The 17275-nt window shown below is 43.7% G+C and overlaps 1 protein-coding gene across 1 annotated transcript in view; it reads left to right on the forward strand.

The window, feature by feature from the left end:
• gli3 (GLI family zinc finger 3) overlaps positions 1 to 17275 on the forward strand; it is a 139163-nt gene that overhangs the window by 60137 nt on the left and 61751 nt on the right. Inside the window, exon 4 of the mRNA XM_061240198.1 lies at positions 8096 to 8201. Coding sequence (XP_061096182.1) covers positions 8096 to 8201 — 106 coding nt within the window. The remainder of the gene's footprint in view (positions 1 to 8095; positions 8202 to 17275) is intronic.

The raw sequence follows: 17275 nt of genomic DNA on the forward strand, positions 1-17275 counted from the left end.
GTGTTTGTTTGTTTTTCTTTGAAAATGCTGGAATTTCCGGCTTTAAACTTAATTTTGGGCTTTTGAATCATTAGCATCCAATAAAAACATTACAATTATCAACCCTCTCTTTATTAACAGGCAGCTGCTGTTCTTTCACTCGGTGTGTTTATGTTTAATTAAAATGAATGAGCCCGGTCAAAGTTTGTCTCTTAATAACCCTTTCATTAAGATCCATTTGTAATCATGTGTTAATGACTTATGTATTAAAAAAGAAAAAAAAAGACGAATGAATACTGTTGTTATGCAAAGCTATGCAAGGTCATTAAAATAAGACCTCAAACTACTGTTGTTGAGACAATACTCGAGTCCAGAAACTTTCATGACACGTGAAATTATGGCCAAAAGTTTTTCCCTAAATCTTTTCTTCACTTTAACAGATATTTTTAAAGTGCTGTTGCTTCCTTGTGATTCTTTTTTTCCCAAAACGTGATTGTTCTAAGTAAGCTTTACAGTGCAAGTATGGGCCTCTCCAGCTACTTTTTAGCAGCAGGACAACCAGCTTCTTGGACAGAGAACCAGTCTCAGCTATTCCTTAGTACATGTAGTTCCTGAATTAAAAGTCCACGTCTCTTTGATTTGTTTCAAAAATAAAAGCAGTGTTTGCGTCGGTTCACTGGCACGTGATTAATGTTAAATCTCAGCTAAATGACAGGTTACAGGTTTCACGTTTAGTAATTTTGCCGAGAACATGGTGTTACTTGTGTTGATAAGGCTGAATAAGGCCATTGGAATGGGTAGAGGAATTCTCACTGTTGACAGCAAAGTCTATAAAAATTGTGTGGTTTTTCCCTCAGGACAATTTTGGAAAGGGAAATTCTTTTGCTTTGTGATAAATGGCCTTATATCCATTTGACATTTTCATGGTAAAAGTTCTTATGAAATTAGCTCTCTAACCTAATTTGAAGCCCTTGTTGTAAATCCATTTAGGCAGCATGTGTTTACTGGAGGTTTATTAAGAATTTAATTTCAAGCAAGATATTTGTATTCCGCTCTTTGTGCCATTACAAATTGCTTCGTAATAATGACCTCTAGCGAGATTTGCCACAGCAAGAAGTGGGACAATGACTTATAATATGTTCAGACAAAGAGTCCCAGCTTTCTATGGTCTCTGCAGTGCAAGTAAAAAAAAAAAAAACTAAAGTACTTTATGAGTCTTGTGTCTCCTTTGAAAATCCAGATGTACAGGAAACATTCAGATACTGTGCAGTCATAAATCATTATCCTGCTCTTTTTGGCATAGCAGCTTTGTTGATTGCATCTCGATTAGCATGTTTACATTGGGCCAGTGTCATTAGTGAGGATATTGTTAAAAATTGTATTTTTCCGGTCCTTTATCAGTGTCATAGCCATTGGCTGTAATGATGCAGACAAGGTGAGAACTGCCATTGAGTGAATAAAGGGCAGAGAGGAAGGAGCCTCAATCTACACCAGTGTCTGACTAGCATTAGCCTGTCGCTAAAGAGATACAAATTCCCACTTTTAGCTTCCATTTTCAGAAAATGTTTTGAGACGTACGTGTCTTCCATTTCTGTTTTAATTGTTCTTCTCCATTCTCCATGCGAACGTGTTACAGGGAACCATAATTCCTTTAAAATGTATGTTTTTAGAACTTTCCAGAAAGTTGTCAAGAATTTGGCACTGTGCCAAACCCCACAGCGCCACATTCAATTTTCATGTTTTTTTTTCCCCTAGTAATAAACAATAAACATCATGAATAAAAGTTACAAGAGAAAGGTTCCATTCCCCTAACCCCCCCAAACTAAACCAGCTGGGATTTGTAATTTATGATTAACGGCCTGGTGAAAGTTTGGTTTAAAATGGCCCTTTGGCATTTTAATGCGTCAGCCGTGTAGACCGTACTCGTTTTTAATGGTGGTTTCTTTTCCTTTGGTTTTCTTTCACACCTCCAGCACCACTTAAACTGGGGGCATCTGGCAACGAGGAGAAAGGAAAGCAAACTGAGAGGCCGCCTAACTACAATGGCTGATAGAGTGGTCTCGTGGTCCCAGAAAGTCAGACAGTCAGACTCCTTAAACAAACCAGGGTGTACTGAAAAAGTGCTGGGGTGTCATGTTATTTCTGTCGGGACGAAGGTGTAAAGAATGCTGAAAACTAGTCCCATCGGAACAGGGCAGACAGAGAGAATGTACTGCTGGAGACTGGGAGCGTTCAGGCTTCCCGATGACTCGGAACGCACTGAAATTAGAGCTCGGTCTAGGGGAGGAATGTGTACTTCTCTTATTGCTGAAAAACTAGAAGTCTGTGCGTTTCTTTTTTTTTTTGGAAGTCGAGGCATATTTTGTTGAGTTTGAGGAAAAGGGCAACGTTAATGGAGGGTTGACAAGTCCTGTTGACGCCCCTACGGTCTGCAGCCAAATGAGCGCTGGAGCAGACCCGCATGGCCTGCAGAGCAGACTCATGCACCGTAGAAGGCTATGGAAAGGAGTGGCTTAAGGAAAATGGTCCTGCCGCAGTGAAAAACCAGATGGACCTTTCCTTTCCTTGCACCCCTCCTCCTCTCTTGTTCCTCCTCCTCTCCTCTCTCCCTCTGCTGTGTTTCACATCCCTCCAGTGGCCTGTGCCGCTGGCCTGTCGGACGAAGTGCGCCGCTTGTTTGAAAGAAGTGCCAAAGTCTGTTTGCGATAGGGCCTCAAAAAGTAAACTTCCGAACAAGATTCAAATAAGCATTGCTTATCAGCTGCGTTGTGTAGACAGAACCGGGGAGGAGTTGGAGGGGGGTTGGTGTGGGGTGGGGGGTTTGTCAGCTGTGAGAGGAGTTCCACGGGGATAAACGGCAGTGAGGGGATCCAGAGGAGCAGATTGTTTGGCCGGAAAGGGGGTCGAGCAGTCCAAGCCTTCCCCTGGACTCTTTGTCATCACCCTGGTCCTCCAGCAGTTCCCCCGACCTGGTATCCTGGTTCAGTGGGTGAGGTCAGGGCAGGTTTCCCGACCCAGCCAGGGGACGGCCAGCAGCTCATCTAGACGTCTGGCAGAGCCGAGAGACCGCGCGAGTCATCTGCCGAGATATAGAGTTGAGCCGTGAACCAGAGAGAAACTCGGGGAAGCTGATAGGGCTCTTATTTCTTTCCACTTATGCGGTGCGCCTTTAGGAAAGAATCAAAAGCACGGAGCAATGATGGAGTATAAAATGAGTAATGACTATATTTGGAAGCACAAAAAGGATCCCTCTGAGAGGGAGGTCTATCTAGTTTCTGAGGTTGTAAATTGGATGACAGGAGTAGGCTACTAGGTAATTTATTTCCCCCGTATTTCATCTTTCTGTTAGCAACCTGAAATTTGAACACGTTGTAACTTTTTCAACGATTCTGTCCAAGGGAGGGTGCAACTGCTAAGGTGACCTCACAGCAGACCTTTACCTGCGTAGCCTGAACTTGAAAGCATATTCGTGCAGGCTTTCACCACCACGCCCACACCGTGACGTGCTAACGCCCCACCTCGCCCGGTTTCACACCCCAGCTTGACTTATTGCGTCCCGGTGTCCCATCATTACTCTCCAACCCCATCTCCCATTTAGCATGTTAGTTTGCTGACAGTGGAGTACACAGCACTTAGCAGCCGGCCCGGCAAGCCATCACTCAGCCGTAGCCGTGATGAATAGCAGGTAGCTGGGGTAAGTGGTGTCGGTTCCGCTCCGGCTGCTCCCGAGTGCGGACACTGTGGGAGAGTCATCACGCCTGGGCCGGTACATGCTCGCCCCCCGGCCCTGAGTTATGATGTCCGCTGTAAATGATGAAACACAAAAAGGGAGGTTTCCAGTGAGGGTGGAGTTATGGAGGGAAGGGTGGACACGGAGGGTGTTCAGGGCGTCTCGCCAGGTGATGAAGCACCTGTGTTTTCTCTTCCACCCTTGGCTCCGATGTGGAGGGAGGACTAACTCAGTCTCTCTATTCAGGGAACTGCCTCAGTCAATTCCTGGTGTATTTTCTTATTAGTATTATTATGACTTGTAATATTATAGAGACTATATTACTAGTGTGAACTGAAAAGCTTTTCTATTGACAGATAATGGAGAGACATTCACAAGCTCAAGGACTTTTTGGTTTGGGAAAGTACAGACCAGCTGCATCAAACAACCACATTAACCAAGTATTAATATTATTCAGAAGAACAATCAATCAATTATATAACTGAAATTAATTCTTGGTTTCAGGCAACAAGCGAGTAAAATATCACATATAATGAAATCACTCAGCTTTTTTAGTAAAATGGTACACAACACAATGTTTTTTATGTGCATTTTCTATTCGATAATTTATGAATTATGAGCTTGAAAATGGCTGTTTGGCTCAAAAGTTGCAAGCCAAGCAGTTTCCCCCTGAATATTTTCAATTTTCGCCGTTCTGTTTTGAGACAGGAAGATTGTGAAGTAAAACAGGCTCGTGCAGTAAAAACATAAAGACGTCAGTGTTTCTCTGCAGTAGTGCTATGCCTGGCCATTTATAAGGAACAGAAATACAAATGGACTGTTTACATGCAAAAACTCCAAAGTGCCCAATCACCAACCTCATCCTCCATCGAGTTAGCCCTGCCCACTCAGACTCCAGTTCATTTGCAGTTTCGTTCCCATAGTCGGCAAAGGAAGTTGTATTTTTATCCCTGACCCAGATACACTAGGATTCGGTTTGTTCCCCAGAGCAATTTCAGCCAGCATTCCCCCGAAGGATATACACCTAAATATGTAAATAGACAACAATTTTTGTTCTTGGAGACATGGAGTGGCCCAAGAGTGGTGGACAATTGTGTGATAGATACGTGTTGTTAAATTTTTCACCATTGTATCACAGAATCTGATACCTGGCTAGAACTATAAATGCAGACCATTGTGATGCCCTTGTCAGACCCCATGGAGGGGTAGGTAGGGGGCTAACCTGAAAATGAATGCAAATTAGAGACCCGCTAATTACATAGCCATTTTTCCCCTGCGAACAGAAATGGCAAACACACAAGACGAACATTCTCATGTTTTTTCATTAGAACTAGGGAGCCTCTGGCCCAGTCTGACTATAACCAATCATTTCTTTGTCTGTTAAGCACAGACGTCCACGATCTGCATTTAAAAATTATAATGTGTTGCTTTTACATTTCAGAATAAAACTGTTGCCATTATTCATATGACGTATTTGGGCTTGAGATGTTGGAGAAAAGAAAACTTTTGTTGTTTTGACTGCTACAGGGTCAATGGTGAAAAATAACACAAAGTGGTGTGGAAAACAGATTGTATAGACCTGAAAATTAGAACCTTAGGTAAACACAGCCACAGCCGTAAACAGCAAAACTTATTTTTGTAGAAAAACTAAAGGCCTTTAATACAGTACATCTGAGCATGAATACTACAATACATTTAACTTGAGAATTGCATCTCAAGCAGCCTTACAATAAAAAGCATAAATATGGTTTTACGCAAAACAATAGCTGGCACAGTGGTGCCCATGCACACTGACCCAGAATGATCAACTACATCTGGCCCCAAAAGACAACCGATTATAAGTACCCGCACATCCCAAGTTCTGTGACATATGAACACTAACTCTATTCAAAGTTTAGACAAAAAAAAAGTACACTTTAAATTTCCTGGGCTGTTAGAACTCCTGTTTTGACATTGCTATGACGCCAAGCTTAGTTGGGTGTACTCGACACAAGATAAGCATCAACCACTGACTTTCATGAAACTTTTTCTTCGGGTCAGCTGAAGATGAAAATTTCCAAGGGAAAATGTTTCATTTCTAACACACTGCAACTTATTCATGGGGAGCGAAGGGATTGGTGGAGAAAAGTGGCTCATCCTCTGAAAGAAGTAAGGAGGTTTGAGGTCTTTGTGTCCCCTCCACCCCAAGAACATTGTGTTCTCACCTTCAAAATGAGGATTGATGACACAGATTAGACTGAAAACTTTTGATATCTTGGGGTATTGTTAGAGAGGAAAATGGATGAATAGACCATAGAAACATCTTGCATTCATGTACTAGATAATAATAATGCTACAGCTAATTATGCTATGGCTAACACGAGCCCCAGTTTCTGCCTCGGCTTTCACTCCTGGGGAAACGATGCTCCGTCAAACTGCCGAAGAGACTGGGCTTCTCAATGAGACATGTTTGTACGGCATTGAGTGGGCTTCAAATAATCATAGGGAAAATAAAATAGTTTTCTTCACAGCCATCATTTTCAATATGTGAAAGTATATCGAATTTGAACTTGAAAGTGAACAGCATACGTGTCAACAACATCAAGCGAGGTCGATAACCTACACATTGGTGGCATATGGCCGCTTGTCTCACAATGTCCAACCGACATTTCACCTGGGCTTTTGTTTCCAGCATCAGCATCTTTTAAGTGCAACATTACCGCAGGCAAGCGCCAGGCTCTTAACCATTGTGTACCCGCCAAACCCAAAGTAATGCAGGGCAGATCTTGACCGCACCTAAACCATTCATCTTCAGTGGCCACAGACCCCGGATCCAGTAGGTAGTGGAAATGTATATTCTCTGGGGCCTGCAGCATCTGATACGTGTGCTTGAATAAACCGGCGTGTGACTAACGATCCAGTTTCCAAACGCTAGAGATTTTTTTTTTTCCTCAACCGACTGTGCGCAGTGCTCAAAGACCCCTCTCAGGAAGAGAAACAAAAGGCAGCTGCCTCCCCTCGCTGGGCCAAACTACCATGACCGCAAGCTCGGGGCTCGTACGGAGCTACTGTTCACGGGAGGCCAGACAGGTGCCTGTCTTTTGAAGTCGGTGCCAGTGACAGTCGCGTAACACAATGGCATGTTTTCCCTGTGAGCGGCCGCATTCTTGCGCCCGTTAAGTGCAAGAACAGCACAAGGCACTGAGCGGTAACGGGTCATTAGCAGGTGGGTCAACAGAATACATGCGGTCAGCGCCTTGGTCCTCTATTGTTGGCTTGAAAAGGGTTAGAACAAAGGAGTACAAGCAGTTAGGGGGGGAAGGCAGGCCTTCTGGTACGAACCGCAAAGTACTGGACGTTGGGCACAGCCAGGCTACCAGACCCCGGTACACTAGTGTGGAAAGCCACTAGCCCGCGCAGTTCTTTGATGGGGCAACAGTGTGATGCAGTGGTTAAAGAACTGGCTCAGTTGATTTTAATCCTTTGCAGGTTGTGGCCTGATCACAGACAAGGCACTGCTGTTGCAGCCTTTAGTGTAGTGATGTGTTAGCCCAAATTGTTTTAATGACTATACCGCTGTTGGAAAGCCCAATATGGAAAATATAAGCTAGGTTTTTTTTTCTCAGCACTTATGTATTTTATAGTTTTCACCTTATAAATCTAAACATTCAGTGCTGTACCTCATTTTCATTAGCACACCGTGTCCTAAATAACACAAGGAGTGTGTCCACAATTTTAACATTTCTGAAGTTTTTGAGCAACATTGTTATGCATTTCCCTAAATAGATGTCTAAATAAAAGAAAGAACTTGCATTTATTCTTAGCAATGACTTTAGGAGGTTACGCTTCTTTAAACAGCTCTGAAAAGGCAAATATTTATTTTAAAAACAGTGACTGAACAGGTACAGTCTTGTATGTATTCAATAAAAACGTCTTGAGTAAGGAGGGAAATATATAGTGCAAAATAAATGTATAACACTTTTATTTTGGAACCTTTTATGGGTTTATCAAGTGTCTTCTACAACTGCATTACAACAATGTCTATTGTGTGTCACTCCTATCTCCCTTCAAATTATGCTCACATTCTGCTAGGCAACAGTTCTTCAGAGAAAGCAAACTCACACAATTCTAGGTAGGGTTTGTTATCAGAAACAACTCATTTAAAGAAGTTTGCACTCAGATGCTTGTCAGTCAAAGCTGGATTACTCTATTTCACTGGAAAAAAGTTGTTGTTATGGGTTCGGAAATGTCAGAGAAAATCAGCAGGGAATACAAGTAACACTGAACTCTTTGGTTGAAGGCGTTAACTGAATATTTTTTTAAACCGTCAAGGGAACATATATCATTGTCTTTTGCTATATTTTTAAATATATATATTTTTCCTTTTTTTTCTCTCTTCTTCTGCAGCTCCTCCACAGTTCTTCCCTGCCTTCCACCCCCCTGTGCCCATCGACGACCGCCATGCTCAGGGGCGCTACATCTACGAGCCTTCCCCCGTACCCCCGCTTCACGTGTGAGTACTTTTTATTTATCTTTATTTAGCCTTTATTTTACCTGGAAGTCCCCTTGAGATTCAAAATCTTTTTTTCCGAGGGAGACCTGGCCAAAAGTTACTTACCACGTAACTCTCCAGTTGGCCTTGCCAACACACCGCAAACAGGCAAGGTTACACAATATCACCTAGACAGCCATCTCCAACACAAATAAAGCACAGTGCAATTATTAACACCTATTCACAGATAATATGTGGGCGCACATACAGGTGCATCCTCTCGTGGTGCTGTACTGTTGTGCGTACATTTCATTCACCATCCCCAGCGTGTGTCCATTGAACCTGAGCTGTTGTACATTAGAAAATGTTTGTGATCTCCCGCTATTGGGGCTCAGCTGGAATACTCCGTATTCTGCTGTTCAGGTTCGCCAAAGCACTCCCTCACAGAAGCGAAAAAACGAGGTGAGGCTTTGACAGTTCCGCTGTGTTCTCGAACCCGTGCCTGAAGCCACTTAAGAAGGAGCCAGCTTCCACCCTGCTAATTTTATCCAGACCTCACAGTTTATATCTGCTTTGTTTCTGGACTGACTTAAAGGCTGTTCTCGTACTAAAAAGCAAAATGCGTGTCTGAATTAGACAAGGGCTCTGACTCACGCAAATTAGTAATGAAGAATGCGTTCTTCACTATCCATGCATTTGTCATCATTAATTATTACTGACTTTTTTGATCAAATTTGAGTATTGCGGTATGGAACGGTAAGGTTCTTGCTTAGCTATTAGACATCAAGCCCACGGTGAGGTTTTTAATAAGACTTTCCTCGTACATTATGAATACCGGCGTTGATTCTGCAATCAACAAGGCTGCAGTGTACTTAGTTATGCCAGCAAGAGAAATATACTTCTCAGCATAGTAAAAGCATATTGCCGTTCTGTACATTGCTACTAATGGCGAAATGTTATTTTGAAAAACGATACAGGGCTCCAATTACGAGACTTTCCGGATCCCTCAACTATGACATGGAACATCGTGCTTTAGGGCCTCCTCGGGCGTCTTGCATTTCCTTGGGAGTTCTGTTACATTTCCCTGCATGCGAGATCAAAACCCGGCCTTGTCTACAGGTGACGGGATGCCTTGGTGTAAACACGTGTCAGCCAGGGGAAACACGGATAACTAGCGGCAGGGAGGGAGGGCTCAGCCCGTGTGGTTCCCTGAACAGGCTGATCAAGCCCTGTCTGAGGAGCAGAACGCCGCCCCACCCCACCCCACACGCCAACACACACGTCCATCACTGTCCCCGCTGTGACACGTGGTCACAGGGGTGGGGGGGTGGGTGCTGGGGTGTCTGTTAATATGCCAGCAGGCCAAACGCGGAGTTGTGAATGTTGGGAACATAGCTTAGATAGACTGACAGCATGAGGTCTTTTGTGGAGAAGGTCTTATTCTCAGCCAGACCTTGGTTCGAATAGGATTTGTTTTGGATACAGATACTTATCTGGATTTGACTAAGCTTACCTGCCTTGGTGTAAAGCCATGACCAGCTTGAAATTACCAGCTAACATAGCTTGGGGTGGTCAAACCGTGTTGAGTATGTAGCTGGTCTGAACTGTTCACCAGCTACCAGCTGTTTCAAAACTTCAGCTGTTTTTGTTCAGCAGGGTGGTGTATTGGAAAAATTATGCGTATTGGAGTATTGAAAAAAATTCTCCCAAAAGGGTAAACCCTGCCCATTTTCTCCTCTTTGCAGGCTCAAATGCACCTGGCAAGATCAACAGAGCACAGAAAATGTTATCCAAATTTGAATACTATTCCTAATCCTATTTGAATCCAAAACAAATACTATTTGAACTTAGTTCTCTTCTCAGCTCACCTCAACTGTAAATGTCCATGATTCCACTGTTTATTTCATCGGCAGATCCCCCAGTGCAGGGAAACCTACATACTGTATCGTGCATTTTTCCCTGCCACCTCTGCAGTTACATTAAATCTGCTTTGTTATGAATGATACAACAGGACCTCACCCAAGATTCAAACCCACAACATTTTTGTTTATTTTTCAAAAACATATGTTTTTGATACAAAGATCAGTGTTCAGTGTTTATGATATATAATATAATACCATATTATAATCTAGAACAGATCATCAGAATTTTTATTCCAGTCTGCAGAAGTCTGGCCTTAATGCAAATGTAAAAATTTTGTTAATGTTGAAGCTTCCACAATGCATGCCATGCAAAATTAAGATATTGGGCAGTTTCAGTTTACTGTTGGACCAAAAGTTTTATCTGAGGATGTGTTAGTTTGAACTGAATTTTGAATGCATTGGAGATTCATCAAGCCTTTTTGGGGGTTTCAAGTTTGAACATTTTTAGTCCAGACTGAAAACTCACATTAACTTATTAAGACTTATCTAGACTTATTAAACTCAGATTAGTGAACCTTCATCTGCTCACCAATAGTAATCTGGTGTTTATACTATTATGATTTCAGTACTAGCCGCTGAAAAGTCATTAGCACATAAATGACACAAACAAGTACAGATCGCTCAGACCTTGGCAGTTGAATTAGCGGGTCGCTCTCACATTCCCGGTGTAGTGGTGAAACACGGGCCTCCTTAATGATGAACTATCACTGACACGGGCGTGCCAATGAGGATGGATTGGCTTCTGCTCTGTCGTATGACAAGTTAGGGCTAGCGGCAGTCGGAGCGGCAACGCGCCCCCTTCAACGCGCCGATCTCTGGAGCGACGGCTTTGCGGCCGCTCGGTGGCTCCTAACGGCGCGAGGGGAAAATCCGAGGGAAAGGAAGCAATCACCGCACAAGAGGGACAAATTGGATCGAGCAGCTACTTGGGCCGCATTATGTTTGATATTCTTCATCATTATACCCCCCTCCTCCTCCCCCCTTCCTCCTCACCTCAGTGTCATATCTTTTCCCCGCCGACTGCTGCTAACTGTAATGAATTTTTTATGCCGGTCCCCTCATCTCCGGTGCGGTTAGCAAAGGGGGAGAAAATAAAAGCGGGTGATTGATGCCCAGTGTCACCACAAACAAAATGGCAAATATAATTTAGCATTTAGCTTATGCAGAGATAATGGGGCGAACATGGGAGAGGAACACAGCTTAAACAAACAGGCGCCGTGTTATCAGTCAGGAGCGCTTTGGAGAGATTTGGAGGACAGGTTAGGGGAAGGGAGCCCATGAATTAAATTAAAGACGAAGTTGCCCGGGCTGATGCTCGCGCCTCTCTCCTTGGATGGAAGTTATCTGTGCACTTCCTTTCCGTGCCCCTGTCAAGAGAGCGCGCTGGTATTCTAATACACCTGCCGAGAAGCCTCCACGATGTTTATCGCGAGCGGGGCGCCCGTATTCTCCGCGCCTTGAGGTGTGCGCGCGTGGGTGTGTTGGTGAATACTGAGGGCTCTTTTGTGGGACTCGCTCCTGTCATTGAACTCTGGAGAAGCAAGGCTGGGCCTGCTTGCGTGCGAATTGGCGTGCGCGGAGTGCCACAGTGTTATGTTTCCAGTTGGAGTTCTTCAAGTCCTTGAGACTCCGTAAGACAACAATGAAGGGTTGTTTTGAGATGGCGTGAGGGTTTTGTGCTGGAATTGGTTATGGTTTAGTGACTGCTGTTTTTACCTAGGGGTAATGTATGGTATTGTATGGTATTCTTAATGAACCAGTTAATTATTTGACTGTTACTTCCTGGATGTTTATTGATTATTATTAAGGCAGGCTTACCTGCCTTTAGGTATAGCAGGCTCACCAAAGTCATCTGTAGTACAATAGCCTGGAGCAGACTGTGTGTTTTTCCAACTTTGTTATTGTTTGAGGGATTACATTTAAATGGTTTATTTATATAATTTCATAATTAGAAACCTACAATAGGCGTCAATTTCCTTTCTGACGTCAGAGAAGGAATCAAGGGCTTTTGTCACTGATGGGAAAGGCTCTCAGGAATGTCAGCCTGTCTCTTTAAACCAGCCATCTGGTCCAACCAAAGTAAAAATAGGAATTCTTTAGAGTCTCGGAATATGGCTTATTGCGGAGGCCTTTAACCAGAGTCCACCAGCGGTGACACGCACACACCGCGCACGCGAAACGCCCACGTGCCGGGCTGTCAGAGAAGGGGGGAAAAAAGAGAAAAATTAAATTGTTTTAAGACAAGTTCTCTTTAGTGAACAGAATTAATCGTTATTAGCACTCTTAAATATATGCCTAAGTACACTCGGAATATTATTGCCATACTTTTCCCGCACAGTCCTTCATTACGACTTGTAATTACAGTTCATTTTGCCCCGCGGCAATGCAATCAATCTGCCCAGACTTCTTTTCTGCGCATTAAGGCAGAAGTGGGCATTTATGTCCGGAGAAAACAGTGATCACAGGCTCGTATTCCCGGCTATATTGATACGTTCAGGAGCACAATGCAGCCAACATCCTATGCGGAACCACATCATATTATTTGGAGAAGTCTAATTGAAACATGTTTATTTATTATCCCGGCTTTGTTCAGATGAGGCAGTGTGTGTTACAGGCATCAATGATATGAGGTGGCAGAATTAAATTAAAAGCTCATAAAATGAAATATGCTCCATATTAGCGGCTTGACACTTAATTTGCCCCAGAATGAGCACAGGAAATCACAAATTAACCGTCCTTTGTTTTTGCACACAAGTCTTATTAGGCCAGAGGAAAGTGCAATTACTGGTGTGGATAATCAGTTGGCTTATGAATATATACAGGACGGGCACCGGTGTGGCTTTTAATATTAAAGTCGAGGGGTTGGAGGGGTTTTCTTGTGTGGGCATTGCGTTTACAGATCCGTTATTAGGAAATAATACGATTCCGAATCACTTCCTGCTATATATTCTTTTTGTTTGTTTACCGCAGAGGAAAGGGGAAATAATTAATTTACATGTCATCACTTCTATTCTTTTTAAGTCTTCCTTGGTTTATGAGAGGAGCATTCTGGGAATGGTGAGGGGGGCTAGTGTTTAGCAGTGGCGGTGATCTAATTTGGCAGCATCAAACTTGGCCAAGAATGAAGTGTTTTGCATTAATAAAGCCGCCCTTTATAAAATGAACTGAGGTACCTTAGCAGAGGCACATTTCTTGGTGAAATTCCCTATCTACAATCTGTTGGCTGCATAAAACATATGCATACATTTGTGCTGAATATGAAATCTATCTTTATGTTTTTAAAATATTGCATTTCATATATGCACTAATGAGAAAACAGCAGTCAATCACGATCATACCGAATGAATTTTGCTTTAGCAGTACCAGCTGTTTTCAGGTTCAGAAGCTGCTCAAACCCTGGGCTAAAACAGCAGATGAAATTGCTGAGATTTACAGTGCTGAGCTGCTGAGCCCATTATGACCCTTGACCCCGAGGTCTTCGGCGCGCTGTCCGGAATGGAAAAAAACCTTGGACAGAATTCACTGGGTCCCGGGGGGAGGGGCGGGGGGATGCCAGAGGCTGCAGTCGTGCAGTGAGGAGCCTTTTCGGGTTCTTTGACTTATTAGAGAAGAGAGCTACGTGTACCTCAGGGAAGAAACATGGAGCGCTGGCGAGGGCTACCAACCGGCGTGCGTTTCAGGATCACAAACCCCCCAGTCATGTTCCTCTGCTCAATCTGTTTGAAGAAAACTGTTCGCAAAGTCAGCCTGTGTGCAGGGGTCTGATTTCTAGGGTGACAGTAAAGGGGTGAATTGGGGGTTGCAGTTTTGCTTTCCAAATCCAATCCAATCTCTAGAGAAAGCCAGGTTACAGCGAGCCTGGCATATAGGCCATTAGCACGGAACAAAACAGTGCTCTGGTGTGTAAATACAGGGTGGGTAGGTATTGGTGTTGACCCTGGTGTAAAATCCAGCTTGACCTGCTTGAAATTACCAGCTGTTTCAAAACTTGAGCTGGTCAAACCTTGCTAAGTATGGAGCTGGTCTGAGCTGGTCAACCAGCTACCAGGTGTTTCAAAACCTAGCTTGAGCAGTTTTTTTCAGCAGAGAAGAGGGCCACTGAAGCTTCACCTGAGCAAACTGTTACAGTACAGTTATTTTCGCCGACTTAAAGTTGATTAGACTAAGTGGGATTGTTGATTAGACGGTCTCCCCAGGAACAGTGTGGGGTTAAGGGCCTTGCTCAAGCTGTGAAGATGTTGTCATGGCTTGAACCACCGACCTTCCGGGTCCCAGTCATGTACCTTAACCCTAGGCTACAGCCTGCCCCGACACTTGACAGAGTATCATCGGAGTGTGACGCCTCACCCAATGCCCTCACAACTCAAAACCTTGAGTCTGAGTTTCAGCTGAACTCCACCCAACCGCCACCTCCCTCTGCTCTGCTCTGTCCCTTCGGATAAACCGTTTTTCACTTAAACAAATAGGCAGACAGGCCGGTAAACAGCGTGCTCTTGTCTCTCATGCCAAGTTCATTGTGTGGGACTGGCTTAGCGGGAGTCGGGAGAAGAGAGAGGAGTAGGGGTCCTCTTTCATCTCGGTTCTTTCGCCGACCGTGGCCCACGCCAGAAACAAAGGCCCTCTCTTACGCCGCTGTTGAGCCCAGTCTCCCGGCAACAGGCCCAAACAAACAGAGGAATCCACCGCGAGTCAATTATCCTCGTCAGATTGGAGTTTACTCAGAGTTAGAGCCTTTCACTTGAATGCTGGCCTCTAAAAATACCAGAAAGCCATTTAGAATAAGTGACTGACCATTGACATCAGCATAAGTAGCTGAGATAGCTGTGGTCTTAGCATGGTTATATTAGTTTTATTTATAAAACTTGTACTGACAGTAGTTCATTAAAAAAGTTTATTGTTTTAATACTGGGGTTTGGTGTCTGTACAACACGTTAATACTGGGGTTTGGTGCCTATTTCTGGAGCGCTTAACCAGATTATAGATTTTTGTCCAAAAAAATTATTGGGTCCACCATTTTGGTTGGTGTATAACCTCTACGCACATACAGTAGCATTTCACAAGTGTGAATTTAGCACAAGACTAAATAGCCGCGCAATGTCATTCACGGTGTTAATGCTGTACATTGTCCAGGTCATATCAACCTGCACTTACTGACAAGCTGCCTCTCGTAAAGACATATAATGGGATGTTAAAGCGCTTTCGCACTCTTCTTGTCCTGTGACATTTACCATGCCATGTCACAGCCTCATGGATAATACTGCTGACAGGTCAAACAGATGCATGTGTCTGCCGTGCGCCTGCACTGAGCAGAGTCTCGAAGGCACTCCTCAGCTCCTCAGCCCCTCGATCACGACACCATTGTTCCTCACACAAGGAGACGTCCATGAGGGACCCAGGCTGTGTACAACTGTCTCCCACGTGGCCCTCTGCCTGCATTCACAGCATAGACTGTAGAAAAGATATGGGCCAAGTACCTGTTACGTCACCCACTGGCTATCCATGGGCTTGTGAAAAGTGTTGAGGCCTGGGAAGTCTGTTTATGGATGCCGCCATATTGTACAATTTGGAGCCAGAGACTGCATAGTAGGGCAGCCGAGTGTGGCTTCTTCACTAAGCACACAAGATAGTGACAAACTATTACTTTATTGTCCTAAAAGCACAATAACTAGAAAATTGGCTCATGGGGAGACATTAGATGGAGAAAAGATTATGTTGATTGCGACTACATTTTGTTGATTGTTTCTCTTAATCCCTTTGACATTAATGTGAATATTTTTTCAATTTTTTTGGCGTTCATGCATGGATTTATATTTTCATTCCTTTGGTTATCAGTGCCTTTTTCCCTCTCTCTCTCTCTCCCTCCCTCCCTCACTTTCTGTCCCTTTGGCCAAGAGCCTGTGTTTTGTCGGTGTACGGCGTGGTGTTATGTTATTTCCATAACATTGTCAAGAAGCCAAAGCCGCACACTGTTTAGCATAAAGACCAAATGTCTTATCTCAACACCTCCTTCCAGTTTTTTGCCTTTTCCAGATGGAAGGCTTTCTGGAAAAGACGCCTGAGCACTACACCACAGACCCCCATGACAAAAGAAGGACAAAAAACCCCAGAAAAAAAGACTTCCCGTCATTTATCACCTCGTTTTTATGTGGTGGAGGCATGCATGCCTGTTAAGAGTCTCCTTTGAAAGGTTGCAGTTTCCTCTCCTCCTTTGGTCCCCATCCGCTCAACTCTTGTACATGACAGGCCTACAGAAGGGGGTCTTTGACAGCTTTTGGCCTTATGTTAAGCTCTTTTCCATTGTCCCACAAGGTGTCTTTGCCTACTTGGGTTTGGACCCATGACTTGGGCTAGGGCCGACCACCTCAGGGCCCCTCCCCTGAGATAAGCCACTGCTCTGTAGGCTCCCCAGGTGGCGAGGCAGGCCTGGTGCTTCATGTTCCAAGCTTCTGAAATGCAGCCACCTTCAAAATTCTCACACTCCAGTTTAAGCCTAGCGGTGTCAACAGGACCTGGAATGTACAAAAGAGATTAAGAACTGTAACATAATGTCTCAGAAAATACTGCTACCAACACATGTTTTGGAAATGGATATCCCTCATAGCAAATACTCATAAGAGTAGAAAATGAATCATGAATATCTCCTATAAGCAGCAGCTGGAAGCTGTGATCGTAGCTCTGTGTTATTATGCTTAGATATAGCACGATGTAGTCCGTAATTCTTCTCTCAACAAGGAACAGGCAGACGGCGTAAGAGAGGCAGGAAGGAAACGTTCAAATTGAGCATGAAAGAAGGTGGATGCTAACCAAATGGACAGGCAATGATGCACACCTTGTCCATTCCTATTACACATATCTGAAACAGTGCTTTTTTTCTTGGCTAATAGGCCAAGGCCTATGAGTGCTGTATGGGGGGGTTGAGATGTTTTGAGAGAACTATACTAAGCAGGCCAGATTTATTCAATTTTTCTATCATTGTTCCTCCAGAAAATAATTTCTTCAAAGGATGAAATTTATGTGTGAAAACGCAAACTTAAACTCGCAAAGTTAATTTGGTTTTCATTACTTTCCGATTTCTCTTCTTCTTTAGGCATATCAAAACAAATCAGTGGAGTTATTTAACCCTTACATATAGTCCAAAGGATGTGGTAATGGATGAAATATTTACAATTTATT

The sequence above is a fragment of the Conger conger genome, chromosome 4, assembly GCF_963514075.1.
Source record: "Conger conger chromosome 4, fConCon1.1, whole genome shotgun sequence".
Classification (NCBI taxonomy): Eukaryota; Metazoa; Chordata; class Actinopteri; order Anguilliformes; family Congridae; genus Conger; species Conger conger.